We start from the raw sequence: 27,609 nt of genomic DNA, 5'->3' as shown, positions 1-27,609 counted from the left end.
ACTAATTGGCAAAAATTTCATTCATTATACTCATTATTATGAATAACGTACTTGTGCATTTATATTGGAGTATATTAGTTAAAGAGAAACAAGTAATAATGTACAGTCGGACATGGCCATCAGTATGATACCCTACACTAGTGCATATGTTAAAGATATGGATTATTTTTGATATATTAAATAATTTTAGTTTTTTACCTTAACTTCGAAATATTTTAACAATTTATTGAAAAAAAAAGAGATTTTCCAAAAGAGGAGTTATTTGCAAGGGCAAGAGCAAATATGGTCCAATCCTTATGCATTTTGGTTTATAAAGTTATTTATGAAGAATTTTATCGAGTTACTAGTGTTTATAACTGAATTTTAATCTTCAAGTGATTTTCCGAAGAGGACTTTGTATAGGGGATAGGGTCAAATATGGACCGATCATTACGAAAGTATAATTTAGACGTATATAAAAAATTATGAGATCAAAAGCTCTATTCGGGGGGTACGTTTGTATGGGAGCTATACGAAATTTTAATAGGCTCGTACCTGGGTCGAAAAAAGATTATGTGACAAATTTCATCAAATTATCTCGAAAATTGCGACCTGTAGCGAGCGCACAAAGTTCACATGGACACACAGTCGGATAGACATACAGACAGACGGACAGGCAGACGGACGGACATAGCTCAGTCGACTCAGAAAGTGATTCTTTGGGTGTTACAAACATCAGCACAAACGCATAATACCCTTCCCACTATAATGGTGTAGGGTATAAAAATATACATTGAGTAAAAAAATAAAACCATAATCGTCCTGTCAAATACTTATGAAACTTTTTTATATCAAAGAAAGTGATTTTTTTATGAAAAAACAAAAATTTTTTAAAAATGTATAAATTATTTTTTGACATATTTTTGATGGTGAGAATTTTGCTATAAAAATGCAAATATCGAATCAAATATATAATATTCTTAAATTCAATCAATTATAAAAACTTCTCCTTAAAAATTTACAAAATCTTATATAACATATAAATTACAAATTGAACAAATAAGAGGTATAATTGGAAAAATAGATTTATTCTAAGAAATTTTTATAAGGAAATTGATTTCAATTTAGAATAACAAGATTTCCAAGAAATAATAGAAATGTTCTTTAATATACATAGTTATGTATCTAAGTATATTTTACTTGGTGTCAACTATGTTAAGAAATAACAAAAACTTCTTTAAGACTTTGTTAGTACATAAGATTGTAATTTTTTCTTATTTACTACAAACGTCTGTTCATTTTCTAATCTTTAACGTTATTGTCAGCTTAATTTCCTGTTGTCTTTTTTATTATTTTCTCTGTATTTTTCTTTGTTTTTTTTTTAGTTTTTCCTGCAGCATCAGCCATAAATGATCAACATGCAAACTTGTTCAAATGAAAACAGGAATCATCGTAATTCAAGCATGTAATTTGTTGATATTTTTTTATTTTCTATTTTATGTTTTTTATTGTGGTTTTTAATATAGTTTGTTTACCAGGAATAAATATTATTATTAAAGATAAACTTCTTACAAGACAATACAATGCAGAATTGCAAAAATTGTTTATAAACAAACGTTGTAGATGTATGTATTTCTTGGTATAGTCTTATTGTTGACATTAAAATTTAAGATTATTTAAGTAAATTTGTGAAAACATCAATTGGAAAATTATTTTAAAAATAAATTTTAAAGCAAGAAATACAGATGAAAAATTGTTTATAGGAAATTTTTAAAATAACAATTGTTCACACTATGTAAACAATGTATAGAATTAATTTAATAAAATTATATCATAAAATTTTATAAATACTACAATTGAAATGTATTTAAAATAATATTAAAATTTATAAACATACAACAAAACATTTAAAAGGCTTAATAATTATAAGCCAATTAGAGCCTATAAAAATGTGTTTTTCATTTAAAACTCATTGTCATTTATTCTTCCCATTTTAAATGCATATAAATCTAAAACATCAGCTGCAATTAAATTCTAAAAATCCTTGATTTTCAACTAAATCCTTAATTTCAATAATGTTTTATTTTATTTATTTTGTTTTAATAAAAGTTTACTAACAGTAGCAAACTATTGTCAACATGTAATAAACTAATAAAAAAAAAACTAAAATCTCCTTAATGTATTTCAATCTATTCAAATCAAATGACAGCTGTTTAAAATGCTAAACAAAAACTATTGGTTGAAATGTAAAAAGCAAAAAACTATGAATTGTTTTAATAAACTCTGTTAACTATGAAACTTTTTTTATTATTATTCTAAGCCAAATATATTTCACAATATGCAGCTGTTTCATTTATTGGGTTAGAATACTAAATGGATGATGGTTTGATGACTCGAATTGTTATCGATAAAGTAGTGTAAAAAAGTTTGTTGTTGATGATGGCTTTTAACTTTATGTTTTTTATAGTTAGCTTTATTTTTTTCGGATATATTGGCAGAATGTTTAATAAAACATTTTAAATATGTTTTTTTTTTGTAGAGAAAAACAAGTAAATCGAATATTTTTATATTGTATTGGAAGTTATTTTACCCCCCTTTTGTGTTTTAAGTTTCAAGTATTTTTTCGACGCTGTCAATGTATGTATTGATTTCAAAAAATTGCTTAAAGCTATTTGTAAATGATGTAAAGTGTTAACTGAAAGTCATATTTGATTGACATACAAAACAAGAACAAGTTGTTCATAAACATACATACGAACATACTTGTATACATGGAAAAATATGTAGGATAGCTGAAGTATCCTTTATTATTTCATACATGTCTATACCAACATACATACATAAGTAGTGTTTGCAAAAAAACTACTATAGTAATAGTTTTGCACAATACAGAAGTAGTTTAACCCTGCAGTACGGTGTGTATTAATGCCATGAATACCGCAAATGTTCGTGAAACATACAACCAAAATATTGTCTAACAAGAATACATACAACTCTTTAAAAATAGTTGGGTTTTAGTAGTGGCAAGTAATAGTTGAATGCTTTTACTAACCATCATCATTGGCGTCATTTGCATGCATGAAACGTGTCAACAATTTTGTTTAACAAAATATATTCTCTTACAAAACCATCTACCCTACACTATACAAACTCAACACAATTGTGTACTTATACAAATACAGACTTTGTATTTGTCATGTTAACATGTTGTTGTATTTGTTATTATTTTTTTTCCGAAACAACAAATTTGAAATTTAAAAGTTTTTCTTTATAGTTTTTCTTTTCTTACATATAGAACAAATGTCATGTTTTAACTTGAGTTTTTATTTCGAAAAAAAAAGAATGAAGTCAAGTGGGAGCTACAAAAGAATGTTTTTTTTTTTCTATATTGTCGCCTAAAGTATGACAAGCACAAGTTTGTATGTATGGAAATCTTAAAAAAAAAAAAACAAATTTAATAAAAATCATATAAAAATATAACATATCTTAGGGGTATGTATAAAAAATCAAGTAAAACAAATTTGAAATGATTGCATATTTTGTGGGATTTAAAATAAAAAGAATTTTGTAGCATACTTTAAGGGGTGTATTCTTTAATATAATATTTGTAAAATAAATTTTAGTTCAGCAATAAAAGAAACCTTTTTAAATTTAGCAAAGAAATTTTATAAAATAATAATGTTAAACTTATATTAAAATAAATACATTTTATGTGTTTTATAGAAAACAGAAGTATACTTTTAGCCATTTTGAAATGTTGAAATGCTTAATTTTAAATTTTTTAAACACTTTATACCATTTAATGTTTCTTTTTAAGTAGTTAAATCCCAATTATATATAAACTTTCATTTGAAAACTTCCCACATTGGAATTAATTATTTTTTAATTACTTAAATCGAAAAGGTTGGCGAAAACAAAAACAGATTATTTTTTCCTTTATAAGCAAATAAAATCGTATAAAATTATTTATAACAATAATCCGTAATAAATCCATGCATATAGACATTAATGTGAAATGTTCAATAAATATTAAATACGAAATTCATTAAAAAAATAATTAATCTATAAGTATTTTCATATAATAGTCTTGCAGTCTTGCATATAAATAGTAAACGTTAGATTTAAATAAATACGATAGTATTAACTTCAAATTAATTGTGCACTCATTATAGTATTAAATCATTTTAAAAAATTCCAATTAATATAATATTTTTTTTATAAAAAACAATAATATAATTTTAATTAAAATATAGAGATATAGAGAAAGTACATTGAAAAGTTTAGCTGAGGAAGGGTTTAAATTAAAATCACCTAGCTTCCATACAACCGTACCCCTCAAATAGGGCTTTTGAGCTCATAATTATGTTAAACGTTCTAGTATCTGTACAGAAATCATTAAGACTTTGTTTTGTATAAGTCTAAACTATGCTGCCGTAATGATTTGGCCCTAGCTCCCATATAAAGACCCCTTCAGAAAATGACTTGAAGATCAATATATAAACACTAGTATTACGACGATATTGGGCAAAATTAACCTTAATAATAACATAAATCTCTCTATGAAAATTTATAAGGATAGGCTCATATTTCCTCCTCTTCCCATATATCTTCTCTTCTATAAAATCACTTTTTTCTTAATAAATTGTTAAAATATTACAGAATTAAGGTAAAAACTATTTGAACACATTGTTATTCAAATCTCAATTTTTAACATACACACTGGTGTAGGTTATCATATGATAGGCCATGACCGACTCAATTGTTTAAATATATACATATATTTATAAATATTTAATATATTTTTGTTTGAGTTGAATATATTCAAACAATATAGTAAATATTTACAATTTTATATATTTTTAAAGAGTTTAAATTCACAATCATAACACTATGTATGTTTATGTGTTAAGTGTAAATATTTACAAAATGTAAACAAATGTATAGTTAATAAAATCAAGTGTATTTTGTTAATAAAGGACAATATCGATGTGTACTTTTTAACGTATTAGAATGACATGTATTAACATATTGATAAACATTTAGGAAATGTCCATACTAATTTGATATTAAATTAGATTTAATCTAGCGACTGAAGAGTAAATATTTTATACAAATAAATTTTTTCAAATTTAAATATTGTGTTGTACAAGCGAATAAATTTAAAATTTTATTTTCATAAAAAATTTTGATTGAAATTGCATAGATTTTCTTTTAAAAATTTAATTAAAAGTTTGAAAGATTCTATAAAGCGTTTGGCTCAAAGTTGAACAGACATTCTATTGAAAATATTGCCCAGAGTTAAAACATTTTTCTTTAGAAATGATATATTTTTCTATAGAAATGATATATGCGGCTGTTCTGAATCTTATTTCATGTGAACTGACCCAGCTCAAAAAATCGATTTTGACGAAATTTGCACCAAGGTTAGTAGTATTGGATAGTAGGTCAAACACAAATTTCCAGCTCTATCGGTCAATAACTGCCGGTCTAAGAGGGGGTAAAAGTTGGACATTTTGGTTATACAGGGTTTTATTCAAATGAGTGTAACTTGAAGAAATTAATGAATGAAGAAATAGCTATCGTAACTCCTTTAAGGCAATTTTTGCTAGGAGCAATAGGTGAAAAGTTATATTCATTTGTATAAAGCCCTGTATAGCCAAAATGTGAGTTTGCATATGTGTATATGTAAAATAGAGTATAGAAACACGTATACAGTCTGTGTTTGTATGTTGGCATATTTGAAAATAAGTGAAAAATTATATAAATTGAAAATTGTGTACATAGTACTAACCTCGACTAATCGATTTTAAAAGTTGGGTCAATTGACACGAAATTTCCCATAATTATATTAAATTTTTGGATTTTTGAATTTTTAATTTTAAATTCTTAATTTTTTATTATTTTTGGTTTTTTGAATCGGAATTTTGGTCAAAATTCCGAAGAGAATTTTGATTGTAATGTAGAAAATTGTGTATATAAAATATTGCCTTTTTAAAATATAGTATCAGAAAAGACTTAAATAAAAATGTCCTTAGTGTTTTATTATTCAAAATTTCCTCTTTCATTTGAGACCTACTGTAAGAATTTAACAATAACAGTATAATAGATGATATACATATATTATAAAAATTAAATTTAGTTTATAGGCCAAACAATAACAAGCAATAAATTTAAAATTCTATTTAATTTTGTATGAAAATCGCATTGAAAAAATATAACCATAAAACAACACAAATTGTTACTAATAGCATTTCATTATTTGCGCACAATTCACGTTTGACAAATACGTACTTGAGTGGGTTTGCATATGTGTATATGTATAATACAGACCGTATATATGTATGTATGCATGTATGTGTATGTTGGCATATTCGAAAATAAGTGGAAAATTATATAAATTGAAAATTGTGTACATAAATGCAATTATCGTAACAAAAATTGTAGACAGCAACAGGCTGACTATTCGTAAAAGACGCATTTTTCAAAACTAATACAAATTTTGGTAGTTAAATTTAATTTGGTTGTGTAAATTTGTCACCCTGCTAAGTGCACATCATCAGGTCTTTTGCAATTTATATGATTTTCAATTTAATATATATTTTTTTTTCAAATTTGACGTTTTTATTTATTGTATACCAGGCTATTTTGTGGCATTCAACATTATGCAAAACCAACTATGATGTGTTTAGGGAAAAAATTAAAATACTTTTTTTTTATAGTAAAATTATGTATTGCTTTTGTTTTTCAATGCAATTTTATGGTAAATCGTTATTTATTTTGCTAAATAAACACAATATTTTCCATTACAATAATGATGTTTTGAATATTTGATAGAGCATATTTGAAATTTATTTATAAGTATGTATTTGTTTTGTAACAAATTGTAATTTTATTATTGAATATACATACTCTTTACAAAATTAATGTTGGATAAAATTTATTATTATTTTGAAAGGGAAAATTTTCAATTTATTTTCAAAAAAGAGATTTAAATTTATTACTTTTGTTTGGTTAGAAATAAATATGTAAGGAAAATCTATAATAAATCTTGCATAGAGTTTTCCACAATATTTTCCATAGTTGAACATATTTTTTGCAGAAAATGTTATTCAGTTAGCGAGATTTTTATGTATAAAAAATGTTTTCTTATTCGGGAAATATTTATCTGTAGAATTTAGTACACAAAAATGTATTTTAAATAAAATTCTTAAATAATTTGTGATTTTCTTTAAAAAAAAAAATAATTTAGGTATTTATGTTAAAACTATGCATATCTGTGACTTAATACTTAACACATTTTTCTAGCTCGTTTAACAAAAGTTTATCAATAAACATTTGTTTTAAAAATTGAAAAACCCTTTTTTCCAAAAAAAGAAGTCCCTAAACACATACACATACGTATATACATATGCATGTGTGTCACATACATACATATGTATATGTTTTTCATACAAAGTTTTTGTCATTTAGGTTATTTTACAATAAATCATGTTCAGGGTCTTTTTAAATTTATGGCTTTTATACATTTTTTTTTTTATTTCTGTGTGTTTATTTTTTTTTCTCCTAAAAACAAACCACATACATATGCATATTTTACATATAAATTCAATTTGAAAATTGTGTGAGCATAAGCTCCTCATAAGCGCAATACATGTGTGAGTTAAGATTCACAGTAAAAGTATTTGTCAAAAGCATATTTTTGTTGTCTGCTTTAGTTCATAGTAAATGGTATAGAAAAGAAATGACAACAACAGCATACATTTAGGCATATAAAAGCATGTTATATATTTATGCCTAACGCTTTTGAAGAGGTCATACATAAATAATTTAAGTAGAACAAGGCTAACTTTTGTATGTATTTGTATGGCGGCCATACAAATAGAATAATACAAAAAACTACAGCAGCAAACTGTTTGGGGTGTAGCATATTTTTGGGCATTAAGCCAAGTATATTTTTAAATGAAATACCCAACAAACTGAAACCCTGACAAAAGTTTAAGCATAATTTGTAGTTAAACATAATAAAGCCTTGAAAGTAAATCTTTAAATATAGAAATTTAATTTTTGTTTATTTTTCTTAACAGATTTTATTCTTACTTTTGGGCATTATGCCAAATGGAATTTTATACATAATTTAAGGCTTTTTATTAAAAATTTTGTTGAAATATTTTTAGTATTAAATTTAATAAAAAAAATTCTAGAGTTGCGTTTTTTTTCTACATTATTCAATATTTGTTGTTAAATTCTGTATAAATTTATTTAAACATGTTAATGGTGAGTTGTTTCAATTTATTCTGTTTATTTTTTATTTAAGTCTTATTTATTTATAATCAATAAAACATACATATGTATATATGTAGGCATTTATATGTACAATATACAAAAAGTTATATGATAAATATAAAAGCAAACATTTATTCATTTAAACCTTGAACCTTTTAATTTTTCACATTTTCTTTTTATAATAATTTATGGCAAAAAAATCTCTGTATATTTTTGGTACTAATTTAAGTTTTTTTGCACTTAAAGCTTTTTAAGTTGTTTGTATTGGTATTTATTGTTAGAATTCCTTATTAAAAAATAATTATGAATTCTTACCAAAAATTCCTTTCTGACTTAAGTTAATTGTTTTGTTAAAATTTGTATACCCTTAACCTCCATCAGTGGTGATAAATAAGAATGCCATACCGTATTTAATATTGAGATGTTTATATGTATATTTCTTATGATATATTTCAGTCACATACATATTTTTTAAATGTAACGTTTTAGTATGTTGTGTAACAGTGTTACATTTCATAGCATACTTTAAGTCAATATTAAAATGTATTGAATATTAATGTAGTTTGAATCAATCTAAGGTGGAGGGTATTTAATATTCGGCATAGCCGAAAATAACACTCTAACTTGTTTACAAGTTCATTCTGTACGAAATTTTAGTTATATGTACATATATTTTTAAGTTTGCTTTTCATCTAAACATTTTACTAAACACAAACCTATTCTATACGGAAAAACCCTAAGCGAACAACTTAATAATCTTCATCAAAGTCATCATTATTATTATCACCATTAACGTCGTCATCATTGGCAGCATTATGAAAACATATTCAGTAGAGCGAAAAAAAAATCAATAAAATGCGGCAAAAAACTAGCACGTTGTTGTGTGAGTGGGGCAAATAAAAAGAGAAAAAAGGAAATAAAATAAATAAAAAAAAACGAAACACATACGCACATACTTATACTCTCTGAAAAAAGAACACAAACACATGTCACATGGCATATCATGTGTAATAAGGATAAAAACTACTTTAGTATACTATAGTTTGTAAGCAATTTTTATGCGATTTGCTAAAGCAAATAAAATAATACTCATAAGAAAGTTTTTGCAGAGAAGAAGTAAATACAAAACAATATAAAAAAATGTTTTTAGTAAAGGGTAAACATTAACCTAGTAATTTGCTTTATTTATGATGGTATTTAGGCACCATAGTAATATTAAGCCAAAAAGTATGCTATATTTATGGAAATTATGACATGTTTAATAGGTGTAAACATTTTTCAAACCTAAAAATAGGCTTTATTAAGGTTATAAGTATGAGAACCAGAAAGTATGCTGTCATTAAAAATTTGATTTATATTTAGTTAACATAACATTTTGGTTATTCAAATTTTATTTCAATTATTTCCCTAAAACTGAACTGATTATTTTGCATTTTAAAATTGCAAACACTAAAACATTTCCCTTATAGGCGCAAAACAAAAGAACACTTTAATGTCTATCAAAAACTTAAGTCAGCCTAACAGTATACTATTATACTACATATGTATGTTTATACATATAAAATCAATAAATATTTTTTTTGCCCTACACTTCTAATTAAATTAAGAAAAAATTGCTTTCTGCTGATATAGGCAAATTTCCAATACAAGGAAAAATGAACACACTTAAAAAAGAATTTTAAGATTTTACTTTGTAAGAATTGCAAGAAACACACTTATCAAACGGCTTGAAATGGTTTTACCATAAAAATACTATACTGTTACCTTGGCAAAAAGCAAAGAACACTTAAAGTAAAGTGGTTTTAAATTGTAAAGTATATCGGTTTAGAACTTGTTATGGAAATGTTTGTTAAATAATATTAAACAGATTTGAAAGAGAAATGTTTGAGTAAAAAGGAAATTTTTCTAGTTAAATTAAAAGAACTTTTAAATGTTTGTAGGTTATTTCAAATGTAAGAATTAAATGTAAACATATTTTTAAATAATTTTAAGGTTTTGTTTGTGTAACTTAAGAAATTATGTTTATTTCATTATATCGTAGTGAAACTGCAGACTTTAGGATATATGTAAGGTTTGTATTGTACACTTCTTATTTGTATGGTTTCTAAAAATGGTTTTAAATTTATTTATTTTAAACTGTAAAAACTGAAGTGTATCATCAGCTGTAAAGCCTGAAACCATGTGTATGTTTTTCATTTTAATATCAGTATTAAATTTTAAAGCAAAATATGTTTATAAGGACAAATTTGTAATATAAAATTTTCTGTATTAAAAGTTCTTTAGAGTTAAAGAATTTGATAAGTAAATGTGTTAAAGAAGAACTTTAAAGAATAAACTCTTTTTGATAAATTTGCATTCATTAAGATATCATTCGTTTGGACTATTCCAATTTTTTAATTACACTTCATGAAAATACTAAATCTTTCCATAACAGATTTAGACCGCATTATGGTTAATATTTTGAAGTAAAAAATTTGAAGAAACTATATCGTTTTGCACAATTAGATTTAAAGTAGAAAAAGTATTCATTTCTTATTAAAAACGCCTAAAAATCTGTCATACTTTTTTATATATATCTGCCCCTTAAGATATGCCGTAGTTTTTGGTATGACATATGTAGAAAGTTCAATTAAATAATTTTAAATATCTTAAAAACATTTTCATTGTTCTTTCTTTAAATATTTTTTTTCCATTTCAAAATCCCCTTTAGTATATATTTTCTCACTTATCTTATGCACACACAGAAAACCTTCACCTTAAACTTTTTTTCTTTGATATAATTCAATACAATAAACATATGTTAACATATGGTATACTTTAAGGCTTTTTTTATATATAAAATACTTATTTTCTAGTATATACTTAAAGGCGTAAAGAGAAAACAGTACAATTTAAGAAAAAATACAAAGAATATTTATTTCAAAAAAATAAAAGAAAACTTACATGTTTAGAAACGTAGAAATAGGTATATTTGAGTTGATGTATTGTTTTGAATTGTGTTTAAGTTTAGAGAGTAGTTAGATTTGTTGGTTTTTTGAAGCAGTAGAAGTTTTGGAAAATATAATTAAAAGACAACATAATATTCAGTGAAAATTAAGAAAAACATAAAAAGAATTTCAACAAAACTGAATTACATATAAATCAACTTAATCAATTAAATCATAGAAGAATTTAGAATTTTAATCATACCAATGAAATTCATATTTCGCTGGCGCTTTCACTGAATACTATCTCGCCTGAGACACCGTTTTGTTGTTAGTGTTTGTAGCTAAATCGATGATATTTCTGGCCTTTTTTTAATTAATATAGTTTTGCAACTTTCTGTTATGGCAATAGTTATAATTCTTCTGTTAGATTTTCATTTAATTATTTAATTTATTTATTTTTAGCAAATTTTCAATTATATTTATTAACTATTTGTTTGTACTTGTACTTTTAGGTTTTCACTAAAACAATTTCAATTACTGTTTGTACTGGGTGTATGTGTGTGAATTTAACGATAAACGTATTTGTATGTGAAGCATACGTTATTGTTAAATGATGACGTATTTAAATTTGAATTTAAACAATTGCTATTACTGTGGTAGTAGTAATTGTAGATGTAGCTGTAGCAGTAGTAATAATTGTCGTATATTATATTGTTATTATTGTAGTTGTACTGATGTTGATGATTGTAGCTGTAGCAGCAATAATTGTAGTTGATGTTGTAGTGGTTTTCGTGATAGTTGCTGTTGTTATAACATGTGTTTTGTTTTCGTTTAAATTTGATTTTGTTTTTTAGATTTTTGTATAAATATTGGAAAATAAATAAGATTGGCCAACACCGCCGTCGCCGTTTCTGGTTGTGAATGTAAACTAAGCGGTAGTACCACTTGGTTTGAAGCACTTTATGCACTAAACTAACAGCGTTCATGGTTCTAGTTGTCAACTGTCAACGTTGAGGAATATTTTCACACACAGAGTACAAAACAGAATTTCTACGCTATTTCATTGTTGTCGTCGTCGTCGTTAACGTCGTCATCGTGGCTGCTGTTGTTGTTTTTGTTTCAGAGTAGCAGTTTGTAAGGAAAACAAATTGAAAAAGTCGAACAGACAGAATCCTGTCGTAGCCAAAAACCCGAAGCTGCTACAAAGAGTGAATCTAAACGAAAAACACGAGTCGGCGCAACAATCAGGAATCACACAATACGTTTCGTACACATTGTGCTCAATGTGTAGCAAACGCACAACAAGGAAAAATTTAAACGAAAATCCTTATGAATTTTCCAAAGAGTGATTTATGCCTAATAGTACGGCTTGAAAACTGTGCCAAATGCTTTTTTTTCGTAAAATAAAAATAAAATATTTTTTCTTCAAAAACGTTTAATATTTAACACTTTTTGTACTTTAATTGAATAAAACTGTTTATTTTTTTATTTATTTTGAGAAACACTTTATAAGTTTACTATTTACTGTTCTTTCGATTTCTACGATAAACTCTAAACTCTGTTTGGTGTTGTTTGAAGTAATGTTGTAGTAAGAGTAGGAGTTATCCTGTAACTTCCTGAGGTTTTTATGCGAAAATATCATCTGTTTTTTTGGGTTTATGTCGTTGATATGTTGAGTAAAATTTTGATTTTTGTTTTTGTTGGTCGTTAGCTTCGTTTTTCGCTGTTTTACTACAATTATCATTATTTTATTGTTGTTGCCAATTTTTTCACCCTAAAATCCCCCACCACTATTTATATATAAAAATCCCATTAGATATGTTGTTGTTGTTCGAGTGATAACGATGTGTTGATAGTTAGTACAGGAAAAGCACGCAACAACAGCAAAAATTACACACACTGTGAGTATGAAAATGTAATAGATTTACTGGGTTGCCCATAAAACTCAACGTTAAAAAATAAAAGATTTCCAAAAACAATGTTGTAATAAAGAGTTCTAGCGACTGGTTAAACTTCAATACATTGTTGTTGTTGCAATTTTGTATGCTGTTGTAATGTTTACAAACTTTACAATGCGCAAATTCAATTAACACCATTTTTTCCCTTCTTTTGTTTTCTACTCTCTGGTTTTATCTCTTAAATTTTATAAGAGAATTTGTAATAAAATTGAGTTTACTTTTAGGCGCACGTGCTTAAATTGTCTTTGTTACTCAAAATTGAGTGGGAAAATTTAGCGCATACTCATCATTTTCCTATTTAGTTTCGAGACAAATATTTGAGTTTTCATTGAGAAAATTTTCAGAGTGAGTGAATTCTTTTAGAGTAATTTCTAAAATTAGGAAGAGTACTTTTTTGATTTGCACAGTTTTTAGGTTTAAGAGTTGAGAATAGTTTTTATTATTGTATGTTGTTGTAGTTTAGAAATTACTTTTACCCCTTTTTCGAAATTTGTGTGGAGGGGAACTAGTAGAGATTTATATTTATCAAGTTCCACAAGTTGTTTTTTTGAATATAGAAAATTTAATCTGTTTTTTACAAAATGAATGAAATTTAAAATATATTTTAATAGTAAATAAAAGGTCCATAAAAAATTATTTTTTTTTTAGTAAATATGTTTCAAAGTGAGTATTTATTATGCATCAAATGCATTTAGAAGTTTTTAATAATTTTATGAAATATGTTTTTTGCATTTATTAAAGTTAATTTTAGTTTAATTTTTATATTAAGTATGTGTATGTATATTAATTTTTTATTGTTAGCTCACTATTATTAATTTTAGAATTACTTCTTTAGTGTTGATTTTATTAACCTAAAAGAAAACAGATTTCTTTAAACATTTAGATAGAAAACTTTTTCGAGAATATTCCCTGAAATTTTTAATATTACTGTTAAAGATGTTGCATATTTTTAGGTAATTATAAACAAATATTATTTGAACTGTTCATGTTGAAAGTGGTATGAGTTCAATATCCAAAAAAATATCTACAAATGGTGTAAGGTGCTATTAAATGAGATATTTTTATACTGAAAATTATAAACAAACAACTCTTAAAGATATCTTACTTTTTGTCACCTCTGCATCTCTACTAAAAGTTAAAAATTTGCGAAAATTTAGCAGATTCCTCAAATACAAAAATATTGAATTTTTAAATTTTAGACCAAATACAGTAAGAAACTTTTAACGCTATTAGACAGATTTCTAAAGATATGCATTAAAATATAACGCGTTTTATATCTCATTTTAAAAACATACCATGAACTATTACCATTTTCAAAATTTATGGTTCATTTATTTCGTCCTGATTCGCAAAGCGATTTTCTGCTGAGTTGTTAGGTTATTATTTTACCTTCGTGTACATATAAATTGGTCAGTATATATATGATATAAAGTATATATATTATGGATCCTTTTGGTAGCGGGGTAGATTAAGTCATGTCCGTCTGTCTGTCTGTCCGTCTGTGTGTTTGTTTAAATCAATTTTCTAAAGACTCCAGATATCTTCGAGATCCAAATCTTCAAAAATTCTGTCGGACATGGTTTCGACCATGTCGGACATGGTTTCCTATTTAAAATTTCATCAACAAAATATTTTTTTATTGCTTTGGTATTTTATTTCTGTTTCTTTTGGCTTACATTATTTTTGTTTGGTTATTACTAAAGAAATAGTTGAGTAGGGAAAAGTTAAAGTATTCGAAATTTTCTAAAATTAATATTTTTTTAAACACAATATGGTGAAGGTTAACCCTTTCAGGGTCAAAAATAATTTATGTCTAGAAAAAAACTTGAAAACTTATATTTAAGATAATTTGAGTATGCTGAATCCGGAAAAAATAATATTTTTTGAATTTGATTTTTCCCTATTGAGTTATAGAAGGTCAAAGTTAAGTGTCGAATATATTCGACATTCGAAAAACAGTCTTCAAAAAGTACCACCAATATTTTTTATGATTTTTTTTTTTTTTGTAAAATGTCTTCTTAAACTTCTTTCAATACAATACAATTTAAATCTGCATAGTCCGATCTCCTAAAATACAATTTTTTGGCCATTAAATGAAGCTGTTTTTTAAACGTTGTTAAAAAGTAGTCATAAGTGACAATTTCTTAAAATCAGATTTTTAAATACTTTTAAAATACGGAAGATCTTTCAAAATCTCAATTATAAATATAATAATGTTTTCATTTTCATCTAAAAGAAAAAAAATTAAAACTAAAGTTATATATTATACCCAAAAAATGCTTAAAAACAGAGTCTATTGTAATGTCGAATATATTCGACAAAACCACGGAAAGGGTTAAATAAGATTCGAAATATAGACTACTTACTTCCTTTACTTTCAAACATGACTACAACTCTATATATAATACGTGTCCACTTTACAGGTTAAGGGATTAATTACATTTTTCATCAAATATAATTAGTATTTAGGAGCTAAAACTATTTAAAATTTTATTTGCTACAAATATTGGATCTACATATATACATAAAATGAATATTTCTATACTCATTGGTATCAATTTATTTTTTAGCATATGCTTAAATATAAAATAAATGATTTTTTTATAAAAACTTTAAAGTTCGTAACGCAAAAAAATGCTAACATATAAACAATTTTTTAAAGTTTAAGTCTATATTTTATATCTATCCCTATATGAAATATATCCTTTTATCTTAAGCTTATTAGCAGAAATATACTAAATGTCATACTTATTTAACATTTCAGAGTGGATTTTCGTAATTTGTTTTCTTGGTTCCTTTTTTAAGTCTATGACAGAGTGCGTGTGTGTGTGTGTATTTATAAAGGAATTAAAGTCATATTAAATAATTTCATTAAAGGAAACTCCATTAGGGACATAAAGATAATGAAATTATTAAGGCATCTACGAACAAGGAGCAGCAGTAGTGGTAGTAGTAGTAGTAGTATTGAAAACATACAGAGATATAAACACGTACAACCACAGGAACATACTCCCATACAAACAGGCATACTACCATAAACAATAAGGAATGTGAAAAGTCACAAACACTAACTAACAACAATACCGTTACACACAGTCACAAACACCATGAAACACATGATTTTATAAAGTTTTTCCGTTATACAATATTTTTTTTTTCTACTTTGCTCATTATTATTTTCGTTGTTGTTGTGTTTGGTGTTACTTTTCGTATCATCCAAAGTCATGAAAATATTCGTAAATAAAAATAGAACAAATAATATTAAAAGAATTGCACACACACATGTACATGTAACAGCAGTGGTTGTAGTAGGATTTATAATCTACCAACATCCTTACATACACTCATATTTAGTTCCAATAAGTTGTCAAGTACCAAAATACACTCTCCTACATACGCGTTTGGGGAATTCATTGAAAGTTGAGCGGGGTTATGGGAAATGTTAGAAAAATACTTTAATTTAAAAAATTTTATTTTTTTTAAGACCAACAAATGATGACAGTCTGTTAGCTAGTGTATGCGTGTGTTTTAAAATGTGTTTTTTTTGCAAAAAAAAAAAGAAGAAATACTTACACACACGCAGACAAAACGGAAGTTAAATTCATTAAGAAATTAAGAAAAATTTGTCTTGTAGATTTTATGATGGATTAAAGGAAACTTTACGTTTATTATTTGGAAATTTTACAATATATTCTAGCGTTGTGTGGCTTTGTAATGATAAAAATCTTTTAAAGATACATTCAGAAAAAAAAGCGTTGAATATTTTTTTTTTTTCGCCAAAAAGGTAAGAAGTAATTACTTAGTATTAGGTAAATTAATAGATTATTGTTGGTTATAAAATATAAATTTAATAGCTTAAATTTGTAACCATTTGGTTGGATGTTATTATTTGTGGAAAAGATCTTATAACAATTTATGGTGAACGGAAATACTGTTAATATTAATTGTCAATTATTTATTTGTTATTAACAATTTTATTATTCAATAAAAATTTAGATTTTTAATTCGATTTTTTGTTTGTTTTTAATTATAATTATATGTTTATAACAACCTGTAACAATTTTGAAAAAAAGCTTTAACACATTGAAAAGTTGATATGCATGTGAAACTAGATTCCATTTATAGCAATTCTGCGTACTCCGATTTTTATAATCAGCTCTTATGTCCTAATAAAAGGACTTCAAAGTTTAAAGGACTTAAAACATTTATATGTATTGAATGATACTAAAATCGGTACCAAATGAAAGCTGGGAATCTATACATTCTATCTATATTATTATTTTTTTGACATTGTCTCATTTTCAAAACAAAAATTTTTAACTACTTTTTTGTAACAACTTTTCTTTCAGCTTCCATTTCTTTTTTAATCATGATGAATTGAAATAAATCATATTATTTAAAAGCAGACGTTCTCAGCTTCATTTGATATTAATACCAAATTTTTTATATAAATTTGGAATTCCATCTTTTAAAATCGCATGTTCTTTAAATTTTAAAGTCCATTTACAGGAGCATAAGAGCTGATTATGAAAAACAGAGTACACAGAGTTACTGCTGATGGTCCACAGTTTTCTGTACACATAGAATTTTTCATGTGTGAAAATGACTGTTGCACGGTGTAATAAGATGATTTACTGAAAGTACAATATTTTATTGAAAAAAATGTGAATTATTTTTATGTAGAATTTTTTCTTGGTTCCGATATATTTTATTGCGATATTTCAACGCGATCATTAAAACTTGTTTCGAAGATTTTAAACATGATACTGGTATATTTAACATAATTTTTAGATCAAACCGCCTATTCGGATGTTCGGTTATATGTCCCAGTGAAAAAAAATCGAAGTACTTCGAAAATAATTACATTTATCACCACTTCAAAAACAGCACTAAGTGAATTTTACAGCTATCTGGAAGTGATATTTATTGACTTCCAAAAAAGCGAAAATAATTAAACTTTTTTAGAACTGAAGATATATTTTTTAGCTAAGAAATTTTATTTTGGAAGTCAAATTAGTTGTATTCTATAACACTACAATTTCACTTTCAAATAACTTCCAAAAAACAACATAAAAATTACTTCTTGAGAATGATTTCAGAAGTAGTGAATTTGGAATCAAATAAAAATGGAAAGCCTGTGTTAAAATCATCGCTTCTTCAGTACTTTCAGCACTTCTATGGAGTAAAATCTACTTTCTTTTCGCTTCTTTGGAAGTTTTTTTTTTTACTAAGTGGGAATAAGTGAAATTATTGGCCGATTTTTATCATTTTCAAAAGGCTTAATTTTCACCAAATTTTCTTAAAATTTACGACATGTACTCCGTGTTTATAGGGATACACAAACGGACGGACAGACAGACAGACAAACAATAAAATCTATCTGAAAATCCTTAACACAGGCTAAATAATCATCTGTACTTTTTATACAGGTCTTATTAAAAGTATAAACACACATACTTATTATCCATTCTTTATTAAAAAATAAAGATTTCAAGTCCAATAACCATGAATGAAAATATTTTTTTTTTTGCTGATAATGAAACCCTAAATATTAAAAAAGGCGTTTAACAATTTCCTTTATGACAATATAAAGTATTATTTTTAAACTTAAAAAACGAAACAAAATGCTTTTAAATATACAATAGCGTAAAGTGAGAAAGAAAAAAAAAAAAGAAACGGAAAGCATTTGTTAAAAAAGAGAATATTTTCTAATTATATATCTATAAACGGAAGTGTGAATGTGCAAAGATATAAACAGACGACTTATATACATAAATGTCATATGTTGGTGTTGTTGTATTGTAGTTGTTAATACTTGTTGTAGTAAGTTAAATTTCAATCCTTAAAGAAAGGGTGGGGGGGTGGATTTAGGGAAGGGGGAAATTATGAATGAACAAACGTTTGTTGCTATGACTTTTTATGATTATGTGAACGTGTGAAGTCTTTGGAAAATATTTTTGAGTGCGTGCCTTTTTAGCAAATACCTAAATGGATTTCGTTTTTTTATTTTTTATTTAGATGCTATGACTTTATTTCATACTTAACATTTTTCCCATTATTGTTTACAACCAAATATATACATACATATCTGCACATACACTTATATAGAGAATTGCTTACAGCTGTTAGAGTATGTGTTATAATATTGAAAGGCACACTTTGGTATTCAAAATAGAGGCGTTCAAGCAATAAAAATCACACAATAGCAAAAATATCCCACATACACTGTTAATGCCTATATTTAAGGCTTTAGGCTTAATTTTTTCTTTTCTCCTTTTTTACATTGAATTATGTCTTGTATACTTTTCATTTCATTTGTTTTTTTTTGTTGGTTAAAATTACATTTTATGTCGAAGGCATTTTTCCACATACAATTTTTTTTTTGCAAGTAGATTTTTAGGAGATTCAAAATGTGCCATTAAAAGTATTTCACTTGGTCTTTTTTTATTTGCTTAAATTGTCTTTTAGAAGGATTAGAGTCAACCTAGGAATTTAGTATAGAATGCGATTAAGTGTTTCGTTGCGTATAAAGAAAGGAGCAAGTGGAAAAAAATGTTTTTTTTTTTACGCAAAAAAAGCACGCAAAGGTATTAAGTAACCTCATCATCTATAAGACACGCAAACTAACATTCTTAGCACCACAAGTAGGAAAAAATGAAAATACGTATGGAAATAACGAAATATTTATAATATAGAAATAAGAAGTATTAAGTGACATTTTTTCCATTTATATTTCAATTTGGTCTACTACTTACTAATAGGATATTGTTGCTGTGGCATATTATTATTTTTTCTTTTCTAAATATTTGTTGTATAGTTAAGGAAACAAGGAAACAAAAAAATCATACAACTGACCATTATAATATTATGCTAATCTTTCATTATAATTTCGTCATTATTTTTATAAATCCTTTTTACTTATATTATTTATAATCACTTATATTATATTTTGACTTCTAGTTATGATTTTCTAAAGATAGCTCAACATTAAATACTTTAGGTTTAAGTTACGGGAATTATGTATAAAAAATTATGAAGACATAATTGTGTAGTAAAAAGTGTCTATCTTTTAATCAGAAATAAGAACTTATCAATGAAAATTTTAAACTAAAGAAAAAGTTTTAGAGCAAATGGTATTTTTTTTGTTTAGTTAGTCGTTATACATACATATGTATATTCAAAATAATTGTATAAAAAAATTCCACCTGTTATATTTGAACTTTTGGCTAAACGAAAAATTGCTCGTTTGTTTTTAGGAAAAACCTAATGATGAAATTTCCAAAAAAGGAGAAAGGAGTTTGAAGAGAGGATGTATGTTACATCAAATCCCAAGAAATACATATAGGCCACCATCGGGCCTGTTGTGCGCACTGTGCACCCTTACCAGTACCTCAGATGGGAATCGAAGCCACGACTTCTGGTCTAACCGACTAGAACACTAACCTACAGAAGGCCACATACTTATAGTACAAACACTACCTAATAGCATCGCGGCCTTTATCGAACCTCAACAAAGATAAGAAGGTTTTAGACCGAACAAGTCATTCCTGAAACGCCTTGTTGGTTATTGTGAAACAGTTGAATGGTATTCATGCCGTTACTTAGTATTTGGTTTCGTTAAACATATATTTGAAACATTGGATCACAATACGATATTGTCCCAGAGAACATTATCAGACTAATAACAGATATAAAAACAAAGTATTTTGTCGTTCCCCTTATTATGTAACATAGTTCCTGTTGTTGTATTGAGAAAGTCTTTGTTGCACTAGTCAAGTCAACGCATATGCTTATGTAAGTTTCACGAACAACGCAGATTTTCAGCTCTCGCCGCTTATTAATTCCGTCTGTCATCTGAGGAATATAATCTTTAAAAGCGGAGGCAGCAAAGAGAATACATAGAATAAATTAACAACTATATGGCTGCGAGAGATGATCAGTTTACAAGCTTTTATCAAACAGTGTCGACAAGTCATCGAATTCAATCAGGACCGACAAGTAATCGAATTTAACCCGGCAAATACTTAAGTCTCTGGGAGACCTGGTATAATGGTAAATATTTAGAGTCGCCAAATAGAAAACAAGTTGTAGGAGTTCGTTGTGCTCCTTGTTCCACTAGGAGTTAAAGGACTTTATTCATATGAGCTTATTATTTCTGAATTCGTGTTTCCTTGTTCCACTAGGAGTTAAAGGACTTCATATATACACAGCTTCCGCTTATTATTTCTGAATTCGTGTTTGCACCATTATATTTATAAACATATTTCTTGTAAGTTTTCTTGAAAGTTAGTAACAAAAAGATCTTTTCCAGGATTTCAACCCGAATTATTACTCTGAAAAAATTCAGGTTTTCTTAAATTCCCCTTTTTTCTACTTGAAGTAGTTTTGCTCTCTAAGAAAGTAAAACTAAGAAAAAACTGTGTTTTTTTCACATCCCAGTGGTACTTCCTTGTTCTGTTTTTCTTTTTAGACTTATTCTAATTCAAAGATTTTCTTTCATTTTCCTGACATTTGTATGCAATTAAAATATCTTTTGTGTGAAATGTACACACATCTTCACAAAGCTACAAGACAAAGTACTTCTAATAGTAGTTGTAGTATATGCACACTAAATACACATACAACTACATATACAAGATTGTTGTTAATACTCAACAAAACTAAATAGACCTTTAGCAGTATGTTAGATTAGTAATAGACTACGAAAGCGTGTGAGTGTATGTCCGTGTGTCTATGTGTAAGACAGTAAGTAATTGTTAAGTAAATTAATTTGTAAGACAAAGCTCTAAATAAAAAAATGAAGAAAATGAATTAAGAACATAAAGAGAAGGAAAAAAGATAAGTTTCTTAAAGAACATAAGAAATAAACTATTAAGCAGAAAACAAAAGACTTTTGTACTTCTTTTTTTTTTGTTTGTTAGCAATAAGAAAATAAATGAATGAACTTAGATCCTGTGGCCTTTAGTTTTAACAATAAATATTTACAACTAAATGAATTAAATTTATATGGTAAAAAGTGTATTTTGTTTACTTTTTAAAATAATTGAAATACATATTTGTAGAAAAATGTGTATAAATTTAATTAAATTATGTTGTATGCAAAAATTCTTATCTTTTAAGAACATAACTTTTATTTAATTTAAATTCATATTTAGCTCCTTTTCTTCATTGTTTTAGTTTGGTTTGAAAAACATGCAAGGATTATGGGTTAATAAATACCAGTATTGTAAATTTCAGGTGTGAGTGTTTTTTTTTGTTATTGAATTATTAAAATACCATTTTAACACTCTTTTAAACACACACATATAAACATTAAAATATATGTTCATATATTAGGGTGGGTACAAAATAGAGTATGTTAGTGGTCATTTTAAAATACTATTTCTCAAAATTTTTGTCCTGATGTTAATACTTCATGAGCTGCATGAAATATTAAATGAATAAAAAGGTCCTTTGAGGTTGAATAAAAAGGTCCTTTTGAGATTAGGACTGGTCTTAAGATTTATACAGCAGCGCACAACAAGCCCAACAGAGGCCTAGGTGTATTTCTTTGGATTTGATATATGTATATACATACATCTACCTTTCAAACTAACTAACTAATTAGGATTTACTGAGCGATGTTCTTAGATCTATATTAAGTAATATGCTTAACAAAACAAGTGTATAAAATCACAAGATCCTTTGACTCTATATTGGCGTATAATACAAAATCTTAAACACTCATTCTTTATCAAAGTCTGAATTTTATCACTCCCTATTTTGTACTGTAGGGCGTATTCAAAGATTAACTATTTATTTTAAAACAACAAAAATCCCTCAATGTTTTTTACAAAAATTTATTTGCTTTATAACGAGGTTGTGGTATTAAATCGTTAAGCTGCCTTCTTTGTGGTTATTAATTTTACCATTTTTTATACATTTTTTTTGCTTTTATGTATTCTACTCTAATGTGCAGTGTATGCAACACAAACTACACATACGTACATATGTAAGTATAAAGTTTTTTAATACTATAGAGATAGAAAACAAAAAACGTGACTTTGAAAGATATTTCATGGATAAGTTGTTTTAATAATATATTTTCGCCTTTTCTTTCATACAACGTTTTTATTTTAAATACACATACACACAATATGAACATAATTTTTCTGGGCTAAGAATATTAATATAGAAAAAGAACTATACATCTCTTTTAGAGTTTAACTAAACAAAAAGTACGTTAGAGGGAATAGAAAAGAATAAATACATTCTTTTAACTTTACTTGATTTTTAACTTTATGACAATTGTCAACTGTAGTGCGTGATAATCCTGTTTAATAAGTCTTCTTGCCCTTTAGCTCTCTCTATCCCTCTTTCTCATTCTTATGGTATTGGTATTGCTACGTGTGTTTATGCTAGAAGGGTGTGTAAAGAGATTTTATTTTTTTATTTTTTATTGTCAATTTCCTACAAATTCTTTAGTTTATGTCCTGCATATTAAATTCAAATATTTTATATTTAGAATTATTAATATATTTTTCTTGCTGTTTTTATTACAAATATCTTTTGTCATATTTGGGAAAATTACTACAGAATTTTATTTCATACATAGTTATTTGTGTGTAATACCTCTTTCTCTGATCAATTTTGCTTTTGCCATAAATTGGGTTAATGTTTTAGCTTGAAATATTTATTGTTGTTAAATTGTAAAAGGAATGTACTTAAGTAGTATTGAGCGTGTTTCGTAAAATTTAAAAATGTTATAAAATTAAATATTTCATACTGTTGCGCATTTTTTGAAAAACATGAATACTATTCATAAGTCTGAGTGTAGAATTTAAAAAACTTTTAACTATTTTTACTTTAGTAGCGAATTTTTGTGAAAATACTACTCTATTTATAATATTAGATGAAGTAGTTTATATATTAGAGAAAATATTTATTAATATAAATATTTTCTCTAATATATAAACATTGTTTTAATGAAAGAAACAAATGTTTGATAAAAGTTCTAGAATATAAAAGAATCTAGAAAAAATTATCCGATTTTTATTTAGTTGCAGTTTGATTACAAGTTTTTTATTATTCGCCTTTGCATTCGATAAACTGACATTCGCAACATTCTTAGTACAAGGTGTACAAATAACAACATACTATACGTATACTTGATATTTTTTTTTTTTCAAAATATTCCACATACGCACATTAGTCTAGTGTTCGGTTTTAAATTTTACCTTTTAGCAATTGCGCTTGATTAATGGTTACACCATATTTATGCCAACAAATTGTACTAATTGAAAATGTGCATTAATTTGCGTTTTTACATAAAGATTCAATAAAAAAAAATTTTAAACATTTTAGAAACTAACTACGATAATTAATTAATTTAAAAGTACATGTATTTGTTTTCAAATTGTGTCTATTAATTAACACGATTTAAGCATTAAAAATGTTTTAAAAATTCAACTGTAGTCGTTTAATTTAAATCATTGTGTGAATTTAAAATATATTTTCATTAAAGGAATTATTCTAGTAACGATTTAATAAAGTATGTATGGGGAATTTCGTGTCAAGTGACCCAACTTTAAAAATCGATGTCTTCCGATTTGGATGAAATTTGAACCAAGGATAGTACTCTATGATAGTATGCTAGATACAAATTTTCAGCTCTATCTGTCAAGAAATGTCGTAGTCAGAAGAGTTCAGATATCTGTCTCCATTGGAAAATTTTTGCTAGGACCAATAGGTGAAAAGTTTCACTCATTTGAATAAAACCCTGTATGACCAAAATGTCCAACTTTGACCCCCTCTAAGTCCGGCAGTTCTTGACCGATAGAGCTGAAAATTTGTGTCTGACCTACTATCCAATAGTACTAACTTTAGTGCAAATCGATTTTTTGAGTTGGGTCACTTGACATGAAATTCCCCGTATATAATATTTGACAACTGGTGATACTTGATAACTATCAAATTAAGGGCCCTATACCGAAAGAAAAATAAATTATATTTTAAAATTTGTACGAGAAACACTTAAAAAAAGTGAACATCTGAACTTCTTTCTGAATTCTGGATTAAATCAGTTTTCCAAGTTTTTATTTAAAAAATATAATAATACAAACATGTTTAAAGTTAAAAGTATTAATTCAATTCATATTCTCTTAATACAAAAACTCGGATTTTAAGGGAATTCCCAACCTAAATTTTATTGAAAAACAACATCAAAAGGTAAGCAATTTAGTACATTAATTACTTCGAAACTAAATTTTTGGAAATTCAATTTTAAATTAAGTAGAATTATGAACACTTTGGTACTATATGAGATATGAAAAACTTATTTTCAATATTAAATTCACATGACTCAGTTAATTCAATGTTATTTTTTCCAGCTGAATTTTCAAATATGTTTAACGATCCCCCTGTTTATTGGATTACCAAACAAATGTTGTCAGTATTTAAAATATTTGTTTTTTTTACAACAATAATTAAATGAAATTTAATGTTATCTATCTATGATTACTTTGTTAAGCAATGCAACAAAACCGTGTTAAGTCATCTACTAAACCTCAATATAATACAATCTTCTCTAAGCTAAGGTAGTCTTTGTCACTATTTAGTACTTAAGATGCACTAATATTTTTTTTTAATTTTTTAAACACTAAACCAATTTTATTTAAATTGTGATGATATCAATAAATAAATCTAGTATTCTTGCGTACTTATATATACTTTAAGAGTTTAATATTAAAATCTTAATTTTTGGTTTTAGAAAAATTTAGTTTAGAGGCATCGATTTGGCCTAAAAATGTGTATGTATGTGGTTGAAATATAATAATAATAATAACAACAGCTTGTTTTCTTTAAAAGAATATTTCAACTTAAGCTTTTATAAATATTTTTAGCACTTCCATAAAAACGTGTCGCGATTTTGAGGCAATTTTTTTTGCTTAGTTGCAAACCAACAAAAATTATTTGTTTATTACGTGCTTTGCATATGTGTGGTTGTTTCAACATTATAGTAAAAGTTTAACCCTTAGTGGAGTACAAGGGACTATTTCTTTTAAAAAATAAGAGAATAGAAATTATTCCTTAAAAGTGGTTAATTTTGATGTACTACAAGAATATGACTCAATTCTCTTAAGATTTAGTATTCCGGACGGAAATTTTATTTTTACAATTTTTATGAAAATTTTAAAATTTCATATAAAATATCTGTCCGAGATGAGAACGGGGTCTTATTATTGTTAAAATTATTCTGCGTCTGTAAAGTGTTAACGTAACTTGTTCATTTGTTTTTTTTTGCTCACATATTTTTTTTTCTCCACCATACACTTAACCATATAAATAAAATATCTGCACACATATACAAATGTATATACATAAATGTGTATACATACAAACAAACATTATTTTAACCACTCAACTAGTCATATAATACCACTTAAACTAACGTATATTCATATTTATATTATACATAGCAGCATATGTGCATTAAATCATACTATTTGCTTCATACTCCCTTTACTCATGGTCACATTAAGAGCCACTTTAACTTATACACTCCCAGTAAACTTTGTGTTTCACAAAATAGTGAATCTGAAATTTTCAGATAAAACTATTCGATAGCTTAACATTTCTTTTATATGATTAATATTATTTTTTATAAAATTTTATATAAAAGAATTGTTTTCGTATCTCAATGTTTGCTGGGTTTAATATTTTAAAATGTAGTAAAATATAAAATGAAAAAATATGTGACACATGATTTCATATTTATGGATACAATATTTCTTTTTTTTCTTTTAGAAAATTGAAAAAATACGATGACAATTATTGTAATGAAATTTTAAGTTTTTTTGCGAAAGAAATTTGTTAATACGTAAAACCACATTTTTATAAAAAACCATTTTTTTAGCGAATTTGCTGAATTATATTAAAAGATTATAAAAGTAAAAAATAGCTGTAAATAATTAAATCCCTTTTAGTAATATTACAATGCATATTCGTTAAAAAAAATATTTCAAAGTATTTAATACATACATTTTTATGTTTATAAAAACATAACAATTCTGAATAACTGTCCGAACATATTAATTTTTAATAAATAACTTAGTAATGGATTGTTTAGCTACTTTATCTTTGGAATAATAATTTGGCTATTAACACTTGATTACGTGTCAGTTTATCTATTTTGGCATTACAAAGTATAGTATTTTCTTCTTTAATTAATAATGATATTTTTATTAAATATAACACCGTTTTTGTTTTTCATTCCATGATCCTGTGCCCCTTTTAAAGGACTTCAAATATTTAAAAAGTAAATTTTTCAAAAAATATTTTAAAATACTTACACTGATCAAACAATGTCAAATTTGATGTCAAGCAAACAAGAAGATTTGGGAATTTTTTTTTTATTATTTTTGTTTTATACTGTCGGTATAAAAAGATGTCAAAAATGTCTTTTAAAATGTTTATCCTTTAAA

At 25.9% G+C, this 27,609-nt stretch overlaps 1 protein-coding gene across 12 annotated transcripts in view; it reads right to left on the bottom strand.

The window, feature by feature from the left end:
* Positions 1-27,609, bottom strand: part of LOC119604659 (complexin) — a 328,553-nt gene that overhangs the window by 21,580 nt on the left and 279,364 nt on the right. Inside the window, exon 1 of one of the 12 annotated variants that reach the window (XM_037957429.1) lies at positions 11,452-12,163. The exons of 10 other annotated variants lie outside the window; for them this stretch is intronic. In XM_037957429.1, coding sequence (XP_037813357.1) covers positions 11,452-11,464 — 13 coding nt within the window. In that variant the 5' untranslated portion in view covers positions 11,465-12,163. Of the gene's footprint in view, positions 1-11,451; positions 12,164-27,609 lie in introns of those variants that run through there. One more of the 12 variants, XM_037957430.1, reaches the window with a different exon arrangement.

This window comes from Lucilia sericata, unplaced genomic scaffold, assembly GCF_015586225.1.
Source record: "Lucilia sericata isolate MDLA Ls3-8-SP2 unplaced genomic scaffold, ASM1558622v1 Contig000416F_arrow, whole genome shotgun sequence".
Classification (NCBI taxonomy): domain Eukaryota; kingdom Metazoa; phylum Arthropoda; class Insecta; order Diptera; family Calliphoridae; genus Lucilia; species Lucilia sericata.
Note: the sequence above shows the minus strand (reverse complement) of the source record. Positions and strands in the feature narration are given on the sequence as shown.